This window comes from Octopus bimaculoides, chromosome 4 (assembly GCF_001194135.2).
Source record: "Octopus bimaculoides isolate UCB-OBI-ISO-001 chromosome 4, ASM119413v2, whole genome shotgun sequence".
Taxonomy (NCBI): domain Eukaryota; kingdom Metazoa; phylum Mollusca; class Cephalopoda; order Octopoda; family Octopodidae; genus Octopus; species Octopus bimaculoides.
The window spans coordinates 98,341,954-98,363,907 of NC_068984.1; the positions used below are offsets into that span (position 1 = coordinate 98,341,954).

The following is a 21,954-nucleotide window of genomic DNA, read 5'->3' on the forward strand; positions in this document are numbered from 1 at the left end:
ACCACACAGCTTCTGAATACCAAATTTCTTTTACAATACTCTGGTCAAACTGAGTTTGTAACAAGGTATTTGACTGAAGGTAGCATACAGTGGGTTCAATTTCTTAACTACATAGCTATGCCTGAATACAAATGCTTCAAATATAAATCAAGTGCAGACTAATATATTTCATCATCATCATCATCAACAATTAATGTTGGTTTTCCATGCTGGCATGAGTCGGATGGCTTGACAAGAACTGGCAAGGCCAGGGACAGTTCCAGGTTCCATAAACTGTTTGGCTTGGTTTCTACAGCTGGATGGCCTTCCTAACACTAGCCACTTTACAGAGTACTGGGTGCTTTTTACATGGCACCAGCACCCACACTAATATTTGGCACTTTGGTTTTAAGATCTCAATTCTGTTGTGGTGGGAAGGTCTTCTTGAATATTTAATGAAGGAAAGTTACCTCCAATTTTTTTAACCTGCTAAAATTACAGCATCATCATTTTTGTTTTTCCTTTTCCATGCACATATGGGTTGGACTGAATTTGTCAAGGCAGATTTTCTACGGTTCCAGTTGCCAACCCTCATCTATAATGAGATAACATTTCCTCATGACCAGACATGTCTTTTACAGAATATTGGAAATGAAGGATTCCACTTGCATGATGGCGACATTGGCTTACAACTATCATGTGATGTCAAAGCAAGGAAACAGTAAAATATACACACATATGTACATACGTACAACAGGCTTCTTTCAGTTTCCATCTAACAAATTTACTCACAAGGCTTTTGTCGGCCCAGAACTTAGAGAAGACATCTACCCAAGGTGACATATAGTGGGAATGAACCTGAAACCATGTGGTTGAGAAGCAAACTTCTTACTACACAGCCACACCTGCATCAATAGTGAAGGGAAAAGCCCTTAGTTTGATTGATAATTCTTATAAAAAAAACAAACAAGGAAAGCAACTCCAAAATTTGAATGTAAGGATATACTGAGTTGTGGCTCTGAGTTTTGGTAGATATTGAGGCAACTCAGGACATTTCTGTCTTGTTGAAGGTCATTAGCAAGACAAGTCTCATAAGTACTCACATAGATGACTGTAGGAAATGAATAAATTTTTTTCTTTTGGGAAAAAACATTTGACAATTTAAAATAATGACATGAGGCAATTTCCCAGTGCTTACCTTCAACACAGAAATCAACACCAGACACCCAATCATCATGGCCAGACAGAGACACAGCAGATACAAACTGGAATAAGGATGGAAAATTGAGTAGAACATGTGGGGGGAAATAAGAAGTTATTGTTGAGAGAAACTGTATGAAATTTATTGTGGAAGAAATACACTGGAACTTATGTTTGTTGGATGAAACAGACTGGAATACGTTACTGGGGAAATGGAATTACTTTTTATACAGACAAGATTAGGATTTAAAAACTGTATTGGTGGCTCTATTCAAAACAATTACACTTATATCAGTCACCTAAGTTGACAAGCAGGTTCTGCTAAATATTTCACGGCTGAATGGTTAGCAAAGCATGCTTTGTTAATTTGCAGTACAGAATTAAATTCTTTCAGTGGATTATTGAAATCATTTAAAAGAAATTCTCACAATATAGCACTGTTTCAATCACTTCCACCATCATCATAACTGCCACTAAAAGTAGCAGATTTGATAGAAATAACCTTAAATCATTAATCTATCTAATGTAGTAATATATACATACCTGACATTGCTGCCAGACATAGAGGTTCACTTTCTGATTATCACAGCCACAAGCAAGGATCACACCTGAAAATTGAAGAACAAATCACCATCATCAACACCACCATCACTGTCACCATCTACAAACATCACCAGATCCCATTTTTGTACCTTAGCTTTTCCAATCATAGACAACACCCACAAAAAACACTCAAAGTCACCACAAATATCATCATCATCATCGTTTAATGTCCATTTTCCATGCTGGCATGGGTTGGACGGTTTGACTGAGGTCTGGAGAGCCAGTAGCCAATCTGATCAGGCAATGTTTCTACAGCTGGATGCCCTTCCTAATGCCAACCACTCCAACAGTGTAGCGGGTACTTTTTACATGTCACCGGCACAGGAGCCAGTCAGGTGGGCCTGGCATCAATCACAAATGGATAGTGCTTTTTACATGCCACTGTCAGGCGGACCTGGCATTGACCACATTCGGATGGTGCTTTTTACGTGCCACCGGCACAGAAGCCAGTCAGGAGGCACTGGCCACAACTACGATATTAGTTTTACTTGACTCAACAGGTCTTCTCAAGCATATCATATCGCATAACGCATCAGGGGTACTCTTAACTGGGCCAAAAATGCATGGCTGCAATCCCACTTTAGTTTCCGGGTCATCTCAATCACAGCATATCTCCAAAGGTCTCAGTCTCCTGTCATTGCCTCTGTGAGGCCCAATGTTTGAAGGTTATCCTTCACCACCTCAAAACATGTCTTCCTGGGTCTACCTCTTCCACAGGTTCCTTCCACAGTTAGGGAGTCACACTTCCTCATGCAGTTGTCCTCATCTATACATAACACACGACCATACCAGTGCAGTAGTCTCTCTTGCACACCACATTTGATGCTTCTTATGCCCAACTTTTCTCTCAGGGTGCTTACACTTTGTCGTGTATGCACACTGACATTACACATCCAGCGGATCAGACTAGCTTCATTTCTTTTAAGTCTACATATGTCCTCAACATTCATGGCCCATGTTTCACTGCCGTATAGCTTGGCAGTTCGTACACATACATCATACAGTCTACCGTTCATCCTGAGTGAGAGGCTCTTAGTTGCCACCAGAGGTAGGAGCTCCCTGAACTTTGCCCAGGCTATTCTTATTCTAGCCGCTACACTCTCAGAGCAACCAGCCCCATGACAGACTTGGTCACCTAGGTATCACAAAGTTATCAACTACTTCTAGTTTCTCCCTCTGACATGTGATGGAATCTGTTTTCTGTACATCTTCAGTGCTTATTGCCCCTGTACATCTGCCAAACACAAAAACTATTTTCCCGGTTAACCTTCCTTTGATTTTGCTGCACCTTTTATGTGTCTATAGCTTATACCAGGTACATCGTATGGAGTTTCTACTCACGCCTTTTCTACAGATCGAGCAGGGACACCTACTTGAAGGGGATTGTGGTTTGACAGCCTTCCTACTTACTAACACTTTGGTTTTTGCTAGGTTAACCCTAAGGCCCATTGATTCTAGACCTTGCTTCCACACCCTAAACTTTGTCTCTACTTCTGGTAGTGACTTGGCTATTAGATCAAGGTCATCAGCATAGAGGAGCTCCCAGGAGCAGCCTGTCTTGAATTCCTCTGTTATTGCCTGGAGGACTATAATGAATAAGAGGGGGCTGAGGACTGATCTTTGGTGAAACCTTACTTCTACTTGGAATTCTTCACTATACTCATTGCCAACCCTCACCTTACTGATAGCATCCCTGTACAGAGCTTTTACAGCTCTTACCAACCACTTGTCTATCCCCAGTTTCCACATTGACCACCAGATAAGGTATTGGGGGAACCCTGTCAAAGGCCTTCTCCAAGTCAACAATAGTCAAGTACAGAGGTTTATCTTTGGCTAGATATTTCTCCTGCAGTTGCCTTACCAGAAATAGCATCAGTGGTGCTTCTGCCTGGCACAAAACCAAACTGCATCTCATCTAGGCTAACTCTCTTCCTAATTAGTTGGGCTTTGACCCTCTCCATGACTTTCATCACCTGATCCAATAATTTGATACCCCTATAATTATTTCTATCTAAAGCATCACCTTTACCCTTGTAGTAGTTGACTATGGTGCTGCTATACCAGTCATTGGGTATGATTCCTTCATGAACCACCTGATTTACGATGCGGGTGACAAAGACTATAACCCACTCTGCCCAATATTTTAAGCATCTCAGCAGTGATTCCTGATGGGCCAGGTGCTTTCCCTGCCTTCATATCTTTAATTGCTTTATCTACCAGGGTACTGTCGATTTGGGTAGCTGGTCCCACATTTGGGTCAACCTTTGGCAGACTCTCCTCCTCCCATTCATTCTCTATATTCAGCAGTCTTTCATAATGGCATCTCTAAGCCTCTTTCTTTGCAGAATCATTAAACACAAGGGCACCATCATCCATGTGGACACATTTCACTCCTATGACATCATGGTTTTCTCTCACACACTGTCTTGCAATCTGAAACACTTCAGATCTTTGGTCTTCACGTTGCTGAACATTGGCAAACTTCTTTTCTGTTACTCCCTTGGCTATATATACCTGTCTCCTAACTTCCCTTTTGGCTATCTGATACATTCTCCTGCTACTCCAACTCATCCAGGCCTTTCAAGCCTGTTTCTTTGTTCTATTGCTCCACCACCATGTTACCTGAGGTCTGGAAGGGACTTTGCACCAACCATAGATTTGGTCTGTGGCACTCAGCAAACTGTCTTGCAGGAATTCCCAGCTGCCTTCTATGTAACAGGACTGTAGCTCCTCCTCCCTATCATCAAATTTCTCAGTAAGGATATCCCTAAATCTCTGACCATGTGAAGGGTTCTTAAGTTTCCAAGTCCTTCAGGTGTCAAAGTCATTGATCTTCTCTGGTGGTTAGATCCACATACAACATCAAAAACTGTCCCATTTGCTAGTTTTCCTTTTCAGGAGCCACTGTTTATAACTCTCAGCAAAGTTCAAGTGAATTCCACAATGAAATTCTACACTTATATCTGGCTGGGACTATGCTGTTAATACCAGACGCACAATGACAAAACATCTGCATCTGGGACAATGTTGCTATTGCTGTTGTTGCTGCTTCATATGTAAAACATCCAAAAGGGCTTTGATTTTCTGCAATTCTTTTCTCGCCTACAATTTTCCTGCACCAACTCAATGTGAACATCAACATATCAGTCTCACCAATCGTGTTGGGCCACCACCATCAACAACACATTGTCATCACTAATATCACTATTATCACCATCACCACAGTTATAATTAACATCACCACCGACACAGTCATTACTATCATTAACATTTTAACAACACTTTTAGACTTTGTAACTAATGTTAAAGATAAACCTCAATGAAATTCTGAGAAAGTCGACAGAATATTTACATATATTTTGATGTTTGAATAATTGTGATGCTTTAATTTAGGTACATGGTTTTAAAATCAAATACAGCAAAGAATAATATCCATAACTTACCTGAAGAATTTTCAGGTGAAACCAGAGCCACATCAAGGGCAAACCCAGTATTCAATGATATAGTTTGGATGTCATGAAATTCTGACCAGAAAGGGTAAAGAGAAAAACATAAATATACACATAAGGATATTTACTTATCTATCCATATACATATGTCTATCTCTCTATCTGTATGCATGCTTGCACACACACACACACACACACACAAAGGTAAGGGGTTATTACCACAGTAGTTAATAATGATCTTTTCCTACAGAGTGATGGGTAGGTTGTTAGTATTACAACTGTGATGCTACATGATAGCAAGATGTGAGCAATGAGTGTAGAAGACATGTGAAGGCTACAAAGAAATGAAGTCAGCATGTTCCCATGGAAATATAATGTTAGTGAGCATGAATGTCAAAGTACAGATGAACAGAGAGCAAGACTGGGTATAAGACGAATTAGGTATAGTGTGCAAGGGAGGAGGCTGTGCTGGTATGAACATGTAATGTGTACGGAAGAGGACTTCTACATAAGGAAGTTAGTCAAACATGAGGAAGAAAGAGAACATGGAAGACTTGAAACAAGAAGTGAAAGATGATCTGATGATGTTGCATCAAACAGAAGAAATGACAAAGGACTGTACTGATGTGTAATATGCAAAATTGCAGAAAATCTCTGCCCATGACAAGACATGCTCAGTTACAAAAATAGTGTTTAGAAATCATGACAAGCTTGCACCCTGCCAAACCTACTAAGCTGCCCCTTCACTTCCCTCATGTATACCTATGGATCACTTGTCCCCCCGCCCCCATCACTTCCATCTCTTCCTCACTCATTGCCCACCATCTGTCAACTCAGCATCATCCACTTCATTTTACTCTGACCCCTTCACCATTCTCTCAGCCTGCATATATGAGTTCACATTGGATTGACCTCATCTCCTTACCCAATACAATTTAGCTTCACCTTGTTGTACTACCAGTCAGCATTATCACTCACCTGGATCATATCTATTGCCAGCCAACATCTCTTGCTTTTATCTCATCATCCACTCTTACCTTTGATCACTTCTCTACTGACATTACCCCCAAATATCACTGCCTTTTCCCCCATTATATTCTCGTTCTTTCCACATTTTCACCCATCTGCTCCATCTCAGGTCTTGTTCCCTTTCTCTCTTATACCCCACCCCGGCCACCTCTAAAGTCACCCGAGAAAATGTAAATGCACTAATGAATACTCTCTACACTCACACTCATACCTCTGCTTCTCAACCACCCATTTCTGCAGTCATTATTCTCCTATTCTGCTCCTCAGTTTACAGACTTTATGTCACTGAATACTCTGGTGTTAGTGCCACAAGAAAATACACCCAGTACACTGTGTAAAGTGGTTGGTGATAGGAAGGGCATGCATCTAGAAAAACTAAGTGCAAATGAAATATACGAGTGACTTTTACTGAGTTGTAGTTCCTAACAAGAAACAGCTCAGACCATGATGACTCATCCAACCCATGACAGGATGAAAAACATGTGAACTGATGATGATGAGACAAGTACTTGTGAAACACTCAGCCACTTACATGCTAACTGAAAGAGTAGGTAATTCAGTTAATCAAACAAGTGAATACTCATCATCAAAACCGATAGTGAGCCATTTACTGTTTACCTGAGAATTTCAAGCAGACACCTACCCAGTATCTTTCTCATGCATCTTAATGGAGCTATGTTACAATCCCTTCTTGCTAAGGTAAAAAGAAAATTATCTCCTTGGCTTTTCTCTTTATTTCCATGAATTGTTGATACAACAGGAAATCAGTTTCTAGATTTCATAGTCAACTATAAACTTTACTAAATTAAATATGTATCCATAAATACATGCTACAGAAATACAGTGACAAACTCAAAATACAAACTTAAGGTATTTGTATGCTTAATTGTAAGAAGGAAAGTATACAATTATTGGGAAATATATTAGGAAAATAGGCAACATGATAAAGTAAGAAAGACTGATTAAAACATGTCCAGAAAAGGAAAACATCTGAAGAAATGGGAGACAGGTATAAATAACACACTATACCAAATAAAAATGAATACAAAAGAACAAGCTGGAAAGAGAATGAAAGGAGGTGATAGAGGACAATATGGTCCCTGTATATAATCTGACGGAACTGAAAGGATGTTAGATATAAGGCTGAGGTTTATTTTATTCACAAATAATTGGTCACAACAGTGTGAATCAATCTGAGTAACTTGGTTAAAACTAAACGTAGGACCATGTTACAGTTTATTGCATTTGATAAGAATAAAAGTGAAAATAAGACTTCAACTTAGTATATACAACATTGAAATTTGCATCAGTTTCACAGTGTTGCCACTGCTTGCAGTAATGACCGATTTCACATATCATACTACCTACTTACAGATAAAAGGGACTTGGCCATGGAGATTCAATGATGCTAGTGACTCAATATGAAACTGGTCTCCTTCAGGTAAAATATTAATATTCTAAGAACATCTGTGGCTCACCTAAACAATCAGAATGATGCAAAAGATATAGAGACAGGTGCTTACCTTCAGAATTAAACCGGTGCCAAACTTTAACTGTAGAATCTACAGATGAGGTTACAATGAGGTTATGGCTTGAAGGAGATTCAGTTACTTCAGATTTTGGTTCAAAATCCAAATCTTCAATTTCTATATTGTCCAAAGTTGTAATAGCACCATCATGCCCAGCCAGAATTTGGGAACACTGGAACTGAAATGTAAGTATGTTGAATGTTAAATATTTAATGTGGTTAAGGATAAATGAGAGTGCATAGCTGAAGCAAGCAGATATTATATTTTTAGAATTAAAAACTGTTGTTGATGTATAACGTTAAGTTGGCTCCAAATAAGCAGGCCAATGATTAAAAGTATTTGAATCATGAACAATCTGTCACTTGTTTCCAAAATACTAAGCCTATACTATATTATTCACTGTCTTTTCAGGACAATAGGGTTTGTTTGGGGAATTTGGATGCTATATCTAGCAGGTCAAATAACCACATAAAAGCTCCATTTGCTGAGAGAGAAAAAATGAGGGTAGATAAAAGAAAACTTTGTGGTAAGATAGCTAGATGAAACATTAAGTAAGTATGGGCAAGTAGTAGGGTGAGAATGGAGCAAGACATAGGATGGAGATTAATTCAGACTTTTGAAATCTATGGTGGGGCATCTGGTGCAGTCCAAGGAGACTAACAAAGGTCATTTTTTTAAAGAAAGGCCAATGTCTTAGCCCAGGACAGATTAACTAATTTTATTTTAGAATACTTTAGTGAGATGACATCTTATGTTAGGAATGATGCCAGAGGGAAGGAGGAAGACCACCAAAAGTCTAACAGATCACCTCCAATTTTGAATTGTCTTTAGGCACAGATCAATGTGTCTTTCCTTTTTTTAAGACAGCACATGATTTGAGGGAGATTTGACAGCTATTTCAGACAGGTTAAGCAACCATGTTGAAATATTCTCATTGGTTCAAAATTCACATGAAGTAAGTAAAGGAGAAAGGTTGGCTGGATCCATGTAACACAAAGAGCTGCTGTGATTATATGGGGACATTTGAAAGGAAATTATAAAGAATAGGAAAGAACATGGAACACCTCCTCACTACACGACAACAGAACCTCTGCATAGTTGCTGGACTTACCACAAATAATAGCCAACTCTCCTTCAAACTACATTATACTGCTGTAAATAACTGAAAGAAACGTTATATAACGTATTTCAACCTCAGACTGTTGAGATTATAAAAAGGAAGTGAACCCATCTATTTGTACACAGGACCCTAATGTCAATAAACAAATAACTGATACCATTAAGTCCACAGCCTTATTTCAGTAAGTCAGTGAGAGAAGAAAGAGCAGTCTCCACAATCTTTTTAAGCCAGAGTTCGTAGCTCAGGGCACTTATGTCCAACCTGAACATCTGAAGGAAAAGTCATGAACAGAGAAAGAACTAAAGGGTCTGGCTTGAATACTTGAAACAGATTGGATTTCATTATAGGTACCCAACGATCAGATGATGTTATACTAAAGACCAGGTGTTGGTGTTGAATCAGGTCCAGAAGGTGGTGTTAAACCTACCATCGAAGGACCATTTAGCATGTTAGGCCTATCATCAAATGAGTAATGGGCATCAGAGATAAAAAGATGAAAGACTGAGATGAGCAGCAATGTGCAATACAACAGATGTCTTGAATACATAGAAATGGGAGTGATGAATGATGAAAAAATTGACAACAACAATGCTGTCATCATCATGATTTAGTAACAACAAAAAATTTTTAAATAAATATTAATAAAAATAAATTCAAAAAAATATAGAAAATTTAAACCTGCACAAAAGACAGAATTATATAAATTTTCATTCAGAGTGAAAATGAAAGCAGATGATAAAAAGGTAATATATATGTAAATATATTTTCATTAATATTTATAAGAATTGACAGAGAAAAAATTCTATAGCAAGAGAGAAACCGGAACAATAAAATTCTAATCTCGGTCTGTCTGTAAAGTTTTATTTCATTTATATTAAAATATGACAGACAGCCTATTGACTAAAATATAAATGCAGCAGAGGCGAAATTATCCATGGAAATGGTCTAAGGGAGATAACTCGTATAGCTTATCTTGAGTCAAACACCTGAGAATGCCACAACACATGCAATATTATTACGATAAACAGAGGATGAGATTTACGGCAGCAAAATTCACAACGATTGAAGTAGGTATTGCAGCTGGGTGCACGATATCAGTTATCTTATTTGTGCTAGTCATGGAGATGTTACTAAGATCAACAAACTGTGAGAAAGTAGAGAAGCAGCAGATGGAACGTTAGAGCGGTTGGACGAACCAATAGGATGGGCGAGAATGAAATTCAAAGCCCAAAATGGCTTTCGTGAAAGGAGTCCAAAAAGAAGTGAAATTCAGGATCGGAGGTGAAGATATACCAACAGTGAAAGAAAACCAGTAAAGAGTCTCAGCAGATGGTACAGAGATTTACTAAATGATAAGAAGAAGCAGAGCAAAGAAACACACGATTTAGTGGAACAGGTGTAGGCATGGCTGTGTAGTAAGAAGCCTGCTTCCGAAACACATGATTCTGCATTCATTCCCACTATGTGGCATCTTAGGCAAGTGTCTTCTACTATAGCCTTGGGCCAACCAAGGCTTGTGAGTAGATCTGGTAGATAGAAACTGAAAAGAGGCCTGTTGTATATAGATATATGTGTGTGTGTGTGTGTTTGTGTGTCTGTATATGTTTGTGTCCCTGTGTTTCTCCCATTGTTTGACAACCAATGTTGGTGTGTTTATGTCTCTGTAACTTAGAGGTTTGGCAAAAGAGACCAATAGAATAAGTACTAGGCTTACAAAGAATAAGTCCTGAGGTTGGTTTGTTTGACTAAAGGTGGTGCTCCAGCATGATCGCAGTCACATGACTGAAACAAGTAAAGGAATAAAAGACACTTTAAACCTTTATTGCAACACACAGCTCATTCTGAAGTTAGCCACATACCACCTTGAGAAACGTTGCAGTATAGTTACCACAAGCAGTATATTTACCACAAATAATATATAGTAATTACATGATGTATAACCATCACATGATGTATCATCATCATCATCATCATCGTTTAACGTCCGCTTTCCATGCTAGCATGGGTTGGACGATTTGACTGAGGACTGGTGAAACCGGATGGCAACACCAGGCTCCAGTCTGATTTGGCAGAGTTTCTACAGCTGGATGCCCTTCCTAACGCCAACCACTCAGAGAGTGTAGTGGGTGCTTTTACGTGTCACCCGCACGAAAACGGCCACGCTCGAAATGGTGTCTTTTATGTGCCACCCGCACAAGCCAGTCCAGGGGCACTGGCAACGATCTCGCTCGAAAATCCTACAGGAGCCAGTCAGGCGGTACTGGCAACGGCCACGCTCAAAATGGTGCATCTCATGTGCCACCCGCACAAGAACCAGTCCAGGGGCACTGGCAACGATCTTACTTGGCTTGCCGGGTCTTCTCACGCACAGCCCATTTCCAAAGGTCTCGGTCCGTAGTCATCGCCTCGGTGAGGCCCAATGTACGAAGGTCTTGCCTCACCACCTCAGCCCAGAACAGTCACCACATATAGTACTGTTGCTACCTTTTCGACTAGCCCCTGTACATATCTACTTCATGTATTATATACATCACATGTGTATGTAATACACATACTTGGAGTATAGGCACTGCACAAAATATGGTCACAAGTAGTATCACATAAGGTATAGCAATAACATCCAATATGACACAGAATGTCATATAGTACAAGTACACTTATATATGGACTTGTATAATTACCAAATGTCATGATGAGGTCACAGTTTCTTGTTCATTTACTTTCATGTTATACTATTAGTGAAGGGTCAGGGAATTAACAAAGAACTAAGGGATTTGAGGAGGGGTTTTGCAATTAAGAGAGTGATTTAGAGTTTATGGAAAAGATTTTTTGAGAAATGCAAAGAAAGAAACAAATGAAACAAAGTTACCTGACTGCCTACTTGAGTCCACAGAATTGCTGTCTTGTCAACAGAGCCAGAAATGATTTCCCATTCTGCAGCTGATGATAGATGGAACAAATTTAACAATTAATATAATCACACATCATCACCGTCATAGTTTAGCATCTATTTTCTGTTTGCATGATACCAGACAGAATTTATTGAGTCAGCTTTTCTACAGCAAAATGCCATTCCAGAAGTGAAACCTAACCTGTTTCCAAGCAAGGAAATATTTCCCCATGACCATGTTTTCCATGGAAGATTGAAAGTTAACAACATTGCATGGGGGTAATACTCATTTACAACCATCATGCGATATCAAGACAAAGGCACACACACACACACAATAGGCTTCTTTCAGTTTCCGTCTACCAAATCCACCCACAAGGCTTTGGTTGGCCCAAAGCTATAGTAGAAGACACTTGCCTAAGATTCCATACAGTGAGACTGAACCTGGACCCATGTGGTTTGGAAGCAAGCTTCTTACCATAGAGCCACAGCTTAGATTACTAAAATTAGTCATAAAGATGAAGATATGTGGGATATCGTGACGAGTATCACTGCAATCTGAAGATATGAAAATCTGTTGGAGCATAACTGTTTCAAACTGTACCTTGTTTTCCATGGTAGGCAATCTTCCTCCTTATTGATTATGAGCTGGTATAATGTTGGACAGCCACCTAATAGTATTTGAGACCAATAACCTTAAATTGCATCTTCAAGTGAAAATGTCCCATTATAATAAATTTCTAACTTAAATAGGATTTTTGTTGTCAACAAAGTTGGCTTCATTTTTTTTTGTAGTCCAGAGTTGAAGATAATTAATGATATGGTTGACTTCTGTTGTGCCATTGAGCCAAGTATGTGAAACCAGAGGGTATGAATGTAATTGTACTTATAGCATATATACATTTCATGGTGATGGTCTTTAGCTGCCATTTTGAAACAACCAAGGGCTACTGGAAGAAATGCATTTTGTACAATTTACATTTTCTCATATGTTGTATTTAATGCTTGAAGGTTCTACAATAGGTCTACATAATTAAGATTTAGCCAATCACTGGTTTTGGTGATTGATCTAATTGTGAATGTGGGCTTCATGTATTGTCAGCCAATGATTAAAGAATACTGTTTCTTTGTTGAACCTGAACTGTCATTTTTCAAACATGTCATGAGAAAGAAAACATTGTATAAAATGTGACAATTAGTGTCTTGGATTGTTATTCCAGAGATAGCATGTGGCCTGAAACTTGGACCCAGAAATGATGTGTAGAAATGGACAGTTTGAGGAGTAACCAAAATCACAGTGAATTGGCTGCTAACAGTTACAATCTTCTGTCTGCAAAATAGCCAGTCAGATTGGGCTAGTATGTTCAGTTTATAGATAACTAAGACTGGGCTAGGTTTGAATCAGAAGTCATAAAATTAATTGTATAGCTCATTACTTTCAGCTGCTCATTATCAAGACTTCGTACTTTAGAGACATAAACATTAAGAACAAAGCAGACACATACATCTCCTGAGTCTTAGAATATTGCTCTTGAAATTTGGCCTTTGTTTACATTTCAAATACAGAACTGGCCATCTTCCCTTTTAAAGAATGCTTTAGTGGAGATCATCCAATGAAATACAGGGTAGGGCATAAAGATCGTCCACATCATAAATGAATATAAAAAGAGAACACAACCATCCAGGAAAAAAATTATTATGTTTCTGAAAAGTACATAAAAAACTGTTTACTTCACTGGGTTTTAAAAACTAAATTAGGCAAATGGCAGCCATTGTTGGCAATACATTGATGCAGCCATTCTTGGAAGTTCTCAATGTCATCTTAGGTAGTATTGCATTGATTTCCTTTCTTTCAAATCCTCAAGAGTTTGAGGATGATGTCAGAAAACTTTTTCCTTTAGGTATCCCCAAAGGAAAAACTCACAAGGGTTTAAATCTGGTGACCTTGCCAGCCACCCCACATCTCCCCTCAAAGAAATCAGATGTCTAGGAAACATTTCTCTGAACACTCCAAGCAAACATTATGTTGTGTGAGCCATAGCTCCAGCCTGCTGAAACCATAGACAGTCGATATCCAACCCATCAAGTTTAGGGCATAAAAAATTCTCCAACATTTCAATGTACCAGCCAAAAGTAACCGTTACTGTTTCATCACCTTCTTCAAAAAAGTATGGTCTGATGATTCCAAAATTAGCAACTGCACACCAAACAGCTACATGAGGCGAATGACGCAGTCTTCTGTGGAGTTCATGAGGATTATGTTCAGCCCAGTTGTGAAAATTCTGCTTGTTTATGTTTCCATTGATATGGAAGTGAGCCTCATCGATACTCAGAAGAACAGCTGCAGTGGGAACTTGTGCAAGAATATCCGCACATAGGGCTTTACAATTGTTATGATCTGTCTCAATTAATTCTTGAACTAGCATCATTTTGTAAGGATCCAGTTTCAAATCAGCATGCAGAATCTTCCTCAAACTTCGGCTAGATATTGCTATGCTATGCTTACAAGCAGAACACTTTGGTGACTGCTGAATAGATGCTGTCACTGATGTCATATTTTCTGGAGTTCTAATGGTCCCAGGTTTGCCAGGAGATTTTCTTTCCAATGTGGATCCAGTTGCATAAAGGTTAGAAATCCAAAGCAAAATCATTTTCCGGTCTGGTACAGATGCATTTTGACAGTGCAAAGTGTCTATGGAATACTTGCTGCATTGCTATTACAGAGTGGTTGTTTTCATAATACACTTGAACAACAAAGCCACGATGTTTACCAATCCAAACTATCATGGGTTCTAAAAAAGAAAAAACTTTTTTGAGCAATTAATGATGAATACAAAAATGGTAGATCTTAACCTTCCAAATGAAACCTGTCCCACCTCTCTACTTCAACTTAAGGTCCACACGGTGCCTCCTCCAAATGTGGGAGATCTTTATGTCCCACCCTGTACAATGGTCAACTAGGTTTTCAGTAACTGTCCTGTGCACAGTATTTTTCTTCTACTCAAATGCAATTGCAAAAGTTGTTGAGAATTGCATGACTGCTGAAGTTGTAGAATGAAGAGGCCTGAATCTAAGCTGGTGATCTTGAATGCCTAGATAGACACTAATTGTAGATAGAAGAAACTTTTCAAAAATTTTGATAAACCAGGCCTCAGATGAGGGATGATAGTTAAAATTTTCCATAAAAATAAATAAGCTAAAAACTTGAAACTAGAGGACCAGAGGGTTCGATTATTTCATGATACCAAACTTGCCAAGGATATAGCTAAGTTTGGTTTGTTCAATTTCTCAAAGACATACAAAGAGCCATCTTCAAAGAATGAAGCAAAAAGTAGTGACACATAACTGACTCTCTTGAAGACATCTGATCAATGAAGAGGGACAAAATCTTACATTCTGCAAAATTGATCTACAAATCAAAGATTGGCAGATTCCACAGCCTTAGCTTTCCCACTAGAGTGGCCTTCCATTCATTTGTACTCGTAAAAATATGGTAAGATCATCACTAAGAGCTAGAATTAGTGAGAGATTCTGTGTACAAGGAATGGGCAACAATTTCTAGAACCAGTTTAATTGCAAGCACATAAAAACCAGGAGTAGGGTGCATTGATACTGAAAACATAATAAATCTTTTTTACAAATTCATATGTAATATAAATAAATGTTAGGGTCTTAAGGCTGGAACTGTATTTTATATGGGTTTATAGAAACTGTTAGCAGGTAGTTTCACATTTAATTGTGGGTGAGGAATTCCCTATCGCTGCTCTGCTTGGTTGCTCAACCTACTGGAAACAGAAGCCAAATCTCCCTCAAACCACACCTACCATCATATAAAAGGATACATTGAACAATGTGATCCACAGTCTCTAATAGCTGAGAAAAAAGATGGGATGGTCATTGTTTGATTGCTTTTGACCATATTTCTGGTATGACCTGAGTTTGCTGACAAAGAGAATTCTGATGTTGGTAACTAATCATTCCAAGACAGTTGAACAAAACAATAACAAACCTTTTCTTGTTTTCATCCATCTTACACAATTTACTCTATTTTTGTGAGACTTCAGTGTGGACAAAATAGAGCCAGCATCCTTTATTTGAGATTGAGATACCTGAAAATACAGCAGAAATATATATATATGTGAATGTGTGTAAACGCACCCATGTGGTGTTATATAAAAACATCCAGCTGTAGAAACCATGCTAACATAGACAGATGTTAAACGATGATGATGATTGATATATATATATATATATATATATATATATATATATATATATATATATACATATATCTGGTGATTCACCAGAAGTGATAAATTACAGGACTCAATATAAATGTAGAATATTCTTTAATCCATTATATATTGTAATGTAAAAAACAAACAGTAAAAAAAATATAACACAGAAAGAACAAAGTATGATAAATCTGGCATTAATTTGATGCTTGAAGTGAGTACTGAATGTCTTGATGTTTCAGACATTAGTCTTTCAGAAAGAAAAGTTGAAGGAGCAACGGTGTGTGTGTGTGAAAGAGAGAGAGGGAAAAAGAAAGTAAAGGAAAAAATTAATTGGAGGGAGGTAACAAGATAAAAACTGTTCTGTGAGGGAGGAGTCAAAACGGGAGGGGGATGAGTGTGGAGGTGCATATGTCAGTGTGTGTACATGCTTGGTAGTGAGCATGGGGAGATTGGTGTTGATGTGTGTATTTAATGGGTGTAAGCATAAGCATAGACAGGGGAATTTGCCAAGTGTTGGTTCATGGGGATGTGAGATTGAGGCTGGTGTGTGTGAAAACCCAATAAGATTCAAAAATTGATTAATGTAGTTTATCATTTTTAAGGAGATATTTATATATCTACTTCATAGGTTACACACACACATACATGTATATATATATATATATATATATATATATATATATATATATATATATATATATACATACACACACATACACAATGGCTTCTTTCAGTTTCTGTCTACCAAATCCACACATAAGGCTAAGACCTAGGCTATAGTAGAAGACACTTGCCCAAGGTGCTGCACAGTGGGATTGAACCTGAGACCAGAAGGTTGGGAAGCAAGCTTCTTAACCACACAACTAATGCCTGCGCCTATCAAAGGGATTGAGGTGCCTGTAAATATATCAGAAATGTGTGTGTGTGTGTGTGTAGCAATTTGTAAAGACTAAGAGTTTTTGTTTGGTAGTTACCTTCAGAGAATCATTCCAGTACTTAATCACTGTTAGATGCTCATCTTGCTGACAATTATCTAGCACCACTTCATCATTAGGTGATTCACCTCTGATGGTCTATGTGGGTAGTAATACAATAGGGCCCAACCGGAAGAAATATCATTTGCGTACATTTGAGGACAGTTTGTTGATTGGGTCCCGCTGATTGCAAAACCGTGGCAGTAGCTGAGACGACAGAGCATCAGATTAAATCCTTTACAGTAACTTAATCTCGATCTAAGTTCAAAACCTGTCCAGGTTGATTGTACCAATCCTCTTTCCAGGGTCGATAGCAAAAAGATTAGAGATATATTGAGAACTGATTAGATCAACTATACTAGTTTCAAGATAACGAGGGAGACTCTACTTCATAATTCGACGTGCAAAAAATAGCAACTAAATCTCTCTCAAATATAGTCGTACTGTCATAAGGAAAGAAAGTTTACAATCGACAATGTAGATCGGCACTGTCATGGTATTAGCTGTCAGTAGCCAAAGAATCAACTCAAACCAGCAGTAACGTTCCTTGTCAGATTTTTCTACTTTCACTTCTGACAGCTAATACCATGACAGTGCCTGTACATCTAGACTTTATATAAGATGTTATAGTTTAGGCTGGAACCCTTCATTTCTGTAGATTATCCGGCCCAACAGTCTGTGGGGGGGGGGGGGGAGATGTTTTTATTACGGCTGGGTTCCAGATGTAAGGCTTTTAACAAATCTTAGTTACAAGAAATTAGAACTATGTTTCAAACGTATGAACATTAATCGGTGTGATGATTACATCATCTATGTTTTTATTAAGTGTTAAATATTATTTTATCTATTCTATTATATTACATTTTGTGAATAAATAGTAACACTAACCGAAAGTATTAAAAGACTGTTTCCTATGTGTGTGTACACATACACATTATTCTTTTAGTGGGTTCATTCATTAAACGGTGGCTATACATGGGGCACGGCATTCAGTGGTGAAGACGATCATATCCAATCACTTGTATTACAGCAAGATGAAAAGAATAAAGGGATTTGAACTCACAAGTAAAAAGCTCGAAACCAAAGCTACTCTCGATTCAGTCATTCACTCCAGTATATGCATTACGCAAGCACAAAATATCAAAAGCCAAACGTGATAGTCATACTGAAGTAACCGTTATCAATAAATATAAAATACATTAACGATGTAAACAGAGATACACTAACCTGGGGTTGGTAAACAACTACAGAATTACAAGATCCAAAGCAAATACAGCCATTCTTGCCCCAGTCTGCCACATGAGGTGTGCTATTACAGCCAGCACTGATATATTTCGTAACAACATCCACCATGCTGTTTCTTAAACGGTGTCATGCGATGTGTTATCTGCTTAAATTTTATTCCGGATAATGTTATTGTGACATTTCACGTGGTCGCTCAAATAGCAATCAAATCTACCTGCACTAAATATGCTAAAACTAACCTGTTTATCAATCTGTCATATCGCAAATTTATTTCTAGTTAGTTTTTTAATGCACCATACGTTAAACATGCTAACATTAACTTAATTATTTAGTTATAAAAAATTATTGTTTCGATTGATTATAACGATTTCCTCTACAAAATGTAGATGTGTCACGTCAAAAAATATTACAAAAATAAAAATTTAAATTTAAAAAATGAGAGTAAAATGTCATGAAATACCTCACTGTATTCTTTCTTCAATATTCTAAGTTTTCGTCTCACATGAGTAAATTTGACATCCCATCCATTCAGGGCTGTTGCTTTTGTAGTTTTTTTTTGGTCCTTATTGAGCAAACTAAAGGCATTCCAAGCATGACCACGCCACCATTTTTTCAAGCAAGACATATCTACAACTCTATAATCTTGTGTATCTTTCCTCTTTTCGATTTTTTGAGTATAATTTAAGAGAGATTTGACTACTATATCTGACTAGCTAAATGTTCACATATGGACTCCCTCATTGGTTTGATCCATTCAAAGAGTGTACATACCAGTCATATATTGATACTTATCCAAACAATTATACAGGTCTCATAAAAAGGAGCACCAAAATATTTGGCCTTCTAAATCTGATTCCATATTGTAATTATGATTTAATAATTTCATGACTTGTAAAGTAAATAATGTATTGCCTTACAAGTAACTTGGTCATAAGTTCAAATCTTAGTACTTCTGCTGTACTTCAGGCAAGGTACAATACAATACTTACCTTAGCACACCTAACAGTCAAACAGGTTTACCATTGACATGACGAACAAGAAAGATATTCAAATTATCAGACAATATAGAAATGTTCAAAATCATTGCAGAACATTATATGAACGTTCACATTGACACACACATAGTTAAGCAAGAACACACATGTACACACATTAAAATAAACACAGGCATGCAGAAAAACACCCAAGTCCCTTGTTGAATCCAATCACTTGACTGCTGCTTATTTTATCAACTCTGGGGAATTATAATGTTAATTTAAACTTAGTACTATTTGAACACAGAATGCAGAAGAATATCTTTAATACTATAAAGTATTTAATCTACTGATTAAATATTGATTGTGTCAGTTTAGTAATTATATCAGAATCCAATTACATCAACAACTTCTTCGTAGGTATGTCCTATCACCTTCTTTTCCTTGTACATTTAGTTGTGTGTTATGATTTTATGTTTACTCTCTATTTTTTTTTTTATCATTGTAGTGTTAAATCTTGTAGCATAATTATCAGTATGATAGCCACATATAATTATGCCCTTCCTTAGGCAATTATAGTTCACTTTATAATCACATCAAAAAACTTTTGAAAAAATTCATTTGGCATGCTCAGATAAATCATACCAAAAATGATGTCTTCCCTCAGAGAGAATTAATAATGGTTAATAATAATCCTTTCTACTATAGGCACAAAGCCTGAAATTTGGGGGAGAGAGATAGTTGATTGCATCGAACCCAGTACTCAAATGGTACTTAATTTATCGACCCCAAAAGGATAAAAGGCAAAGTCGACCTCAGACCATAAGCATTTCACCTGGTGTGCTAATGATTCTGCCAGTTTACTGCCTTAATAATGATAATTATAAGAACAGCAATAATAATAATAACAGTTTCAAATTTTGACACAAGGCCTGTTAGTTTGAGGAAAGCAGGCAAGTCAATTACATTGACCTCACTACTGGGCTAGTATTTGATTTATTTCCCTCAAAAAGATGAAAGACATTGTCAGCCTTGTTGGAATATGAACTTACAATGCAAAAGCTGGAAGAAATGCTGTTGAGCTAATAATTCTGTCAACTTGCCACTTTATATGGTTTCAAACTTTGATACAAAACCAACAATGTCGGTAGGAGGGGTGAGTTGATTATATTGAAACCAGTGCTGGACTGACACTTATTTTATTAACCCCAAAAGGATAAAAGGCAAAGCTGACCTCATCAGAATTTGAACTCAAAGTAAAGTATAAGAAAAAATACTGCTAAGCATTATGTCTGATGTACTGTTGATCTTGCCAACTTGCCATCTTAATCAAATTTTCAAATTTAAAATTTTGGTACAAGCTTAGCAGTTTTGAGGGAAGGGTTAAGTCGATTACATCAACTCCAATGCTCAACTGGTACTTATTTTATCGACCCTGAATGAATGAAAATCAAAGTCGTCCCTGGTGGCACTTGAATTCAAAACACAAACTCGGAAGAAACGTGGCTGAGGATTTTGTCCAGCATGGTAATGATTCTGCCAACTCACCACCTTAACCTCAAAAAAAAAAAAAAGTAATAATAATAATAATAATAATGATAATAATAATAATACTGGCCACCACTGCCCTGATCTGGTAGATTTGCAAGGCCCAAAATTCACTTGTCCATGATGAAAATTACTCCTCCAGTATTGTTTTGACTTCATCTGCAGAATTCATATTTTGAAGACTGTGGGATAAATGATAATCAGATGGGGCAATGTCCAGCAAATATGGTGGGTGGGGCATTGTTTCCCATTCAAACTGCTCCAGCCTTTGGAATGTCATCCTCGCTGTGTGTGGCTGAGCATTATCCTGATGGAAGAATACCTTTTGTCTTGAAACCAAAGATAGTCACTTTTCTTCTAGTGCTGACTTAAGCCGCTCAAGCTACTTGCAGTAGATCTCCTTTGTTATCATTTCGTTTGAGTTTAAAAGTTCAAAGTAGGCTAAACCTTTCATATCTCACCAAACAGATGACAACACCTTACGTGGGTGGAGACCTTTTTGGTCCAAAAAAGGTTCATTTATGAGGCATGACAACAAAAAAGAACACACATTCACTCTATGGATGATTAGACTCAGAAAGTTAGTGAGGAACCCATTGACCCAATTTGCTGACTTTTCCAATGGTACGCAGGTGTTGATGAATGACCAAATCCAAGTTTCTTTGCTAGTTCCTCAACAGTTACGATGGAATTTTGTTCCACCAGAATTTTCAGGACATCTTCATCAAGCTCTACAGATCTTCCAGGACAAGACTTGTCTTCTAGGCCATAGTTTCTAGCTTACGCTTATTGTCCAATCCCCATATACTGCATTAATATTCCTTTCACTTTCCGTTGCATTGTTGCCTTTATTGAACTCATAAATCAAAATATGCCAAATATGCTCCTTTGTCACTTCCATTATAGCTTTGAAAAAATAACTGTTAAAATCAAACTGCACTCTTCAAAACTTGCACTAAGAATAAGTACAAGTAAAATTACTACCTGCTTTTATAGCAAGTTGATGTAGGTAGTTTATCCCATTCCCCTCCAACTTTTAGTTCATGCAATCGAAAAATAATGCACTATTTATGGGATGACCCATTATATGGCCAACAGACACAGGAAAACTGCCTGTACCTATTTGTGACGAGGGTGATAGAGCAATCTTTGCTTGGACCTGACTATCAGTTAGAT

At 37.7% G+C, this 21,954-nt stretch overlaps 1 protein-coding gene across 1 annotated transcript in view; it reads right to left on the reverse strand.

Moving 5' to 3' along the window:
* The window catches only part of LOC106878490 (elongator complex protein 2), a 49,182-nt gene extending 30,783 nt beyond the window's left edge, over positions 1–18,399 (reverse strand). The window contains exons 1-7 of the mRNA XM_014927711.2: positions 18,239–18,399; positions 15,809–15,908; positions 11,779–11,849; positions 7,784–7,967; positions 5,226–5,306; positions 1,723–1,787; positions 1,178–1,244 (exon numbers count right to left, since the gene is read on the reverse strand). Coding sequence (XP_014783197.1) covers positions 1,178–1,244; positions 1,723–1,787; positions 5,226–5,306; positions 7,784–7,967; positions 11,779–11,849; positions 15,809–15,908; positions 18,239–18,364 — 694 coding nt within the window. The 5' untranslated portion in view covers positions 18,365–18,399. The remainder of the gene's footprint in view (positions 1–1,177; positions 1,245–1,722; positions 1,788–5,225; positions 5,307–7,783; positions 7,968–11,778; positions 11,850–15,808; positions 15,909–18,238) is intronic.
* Between the last annotated feature and the right edge of the window lie 3,555 nt (positions 18,400–21,954).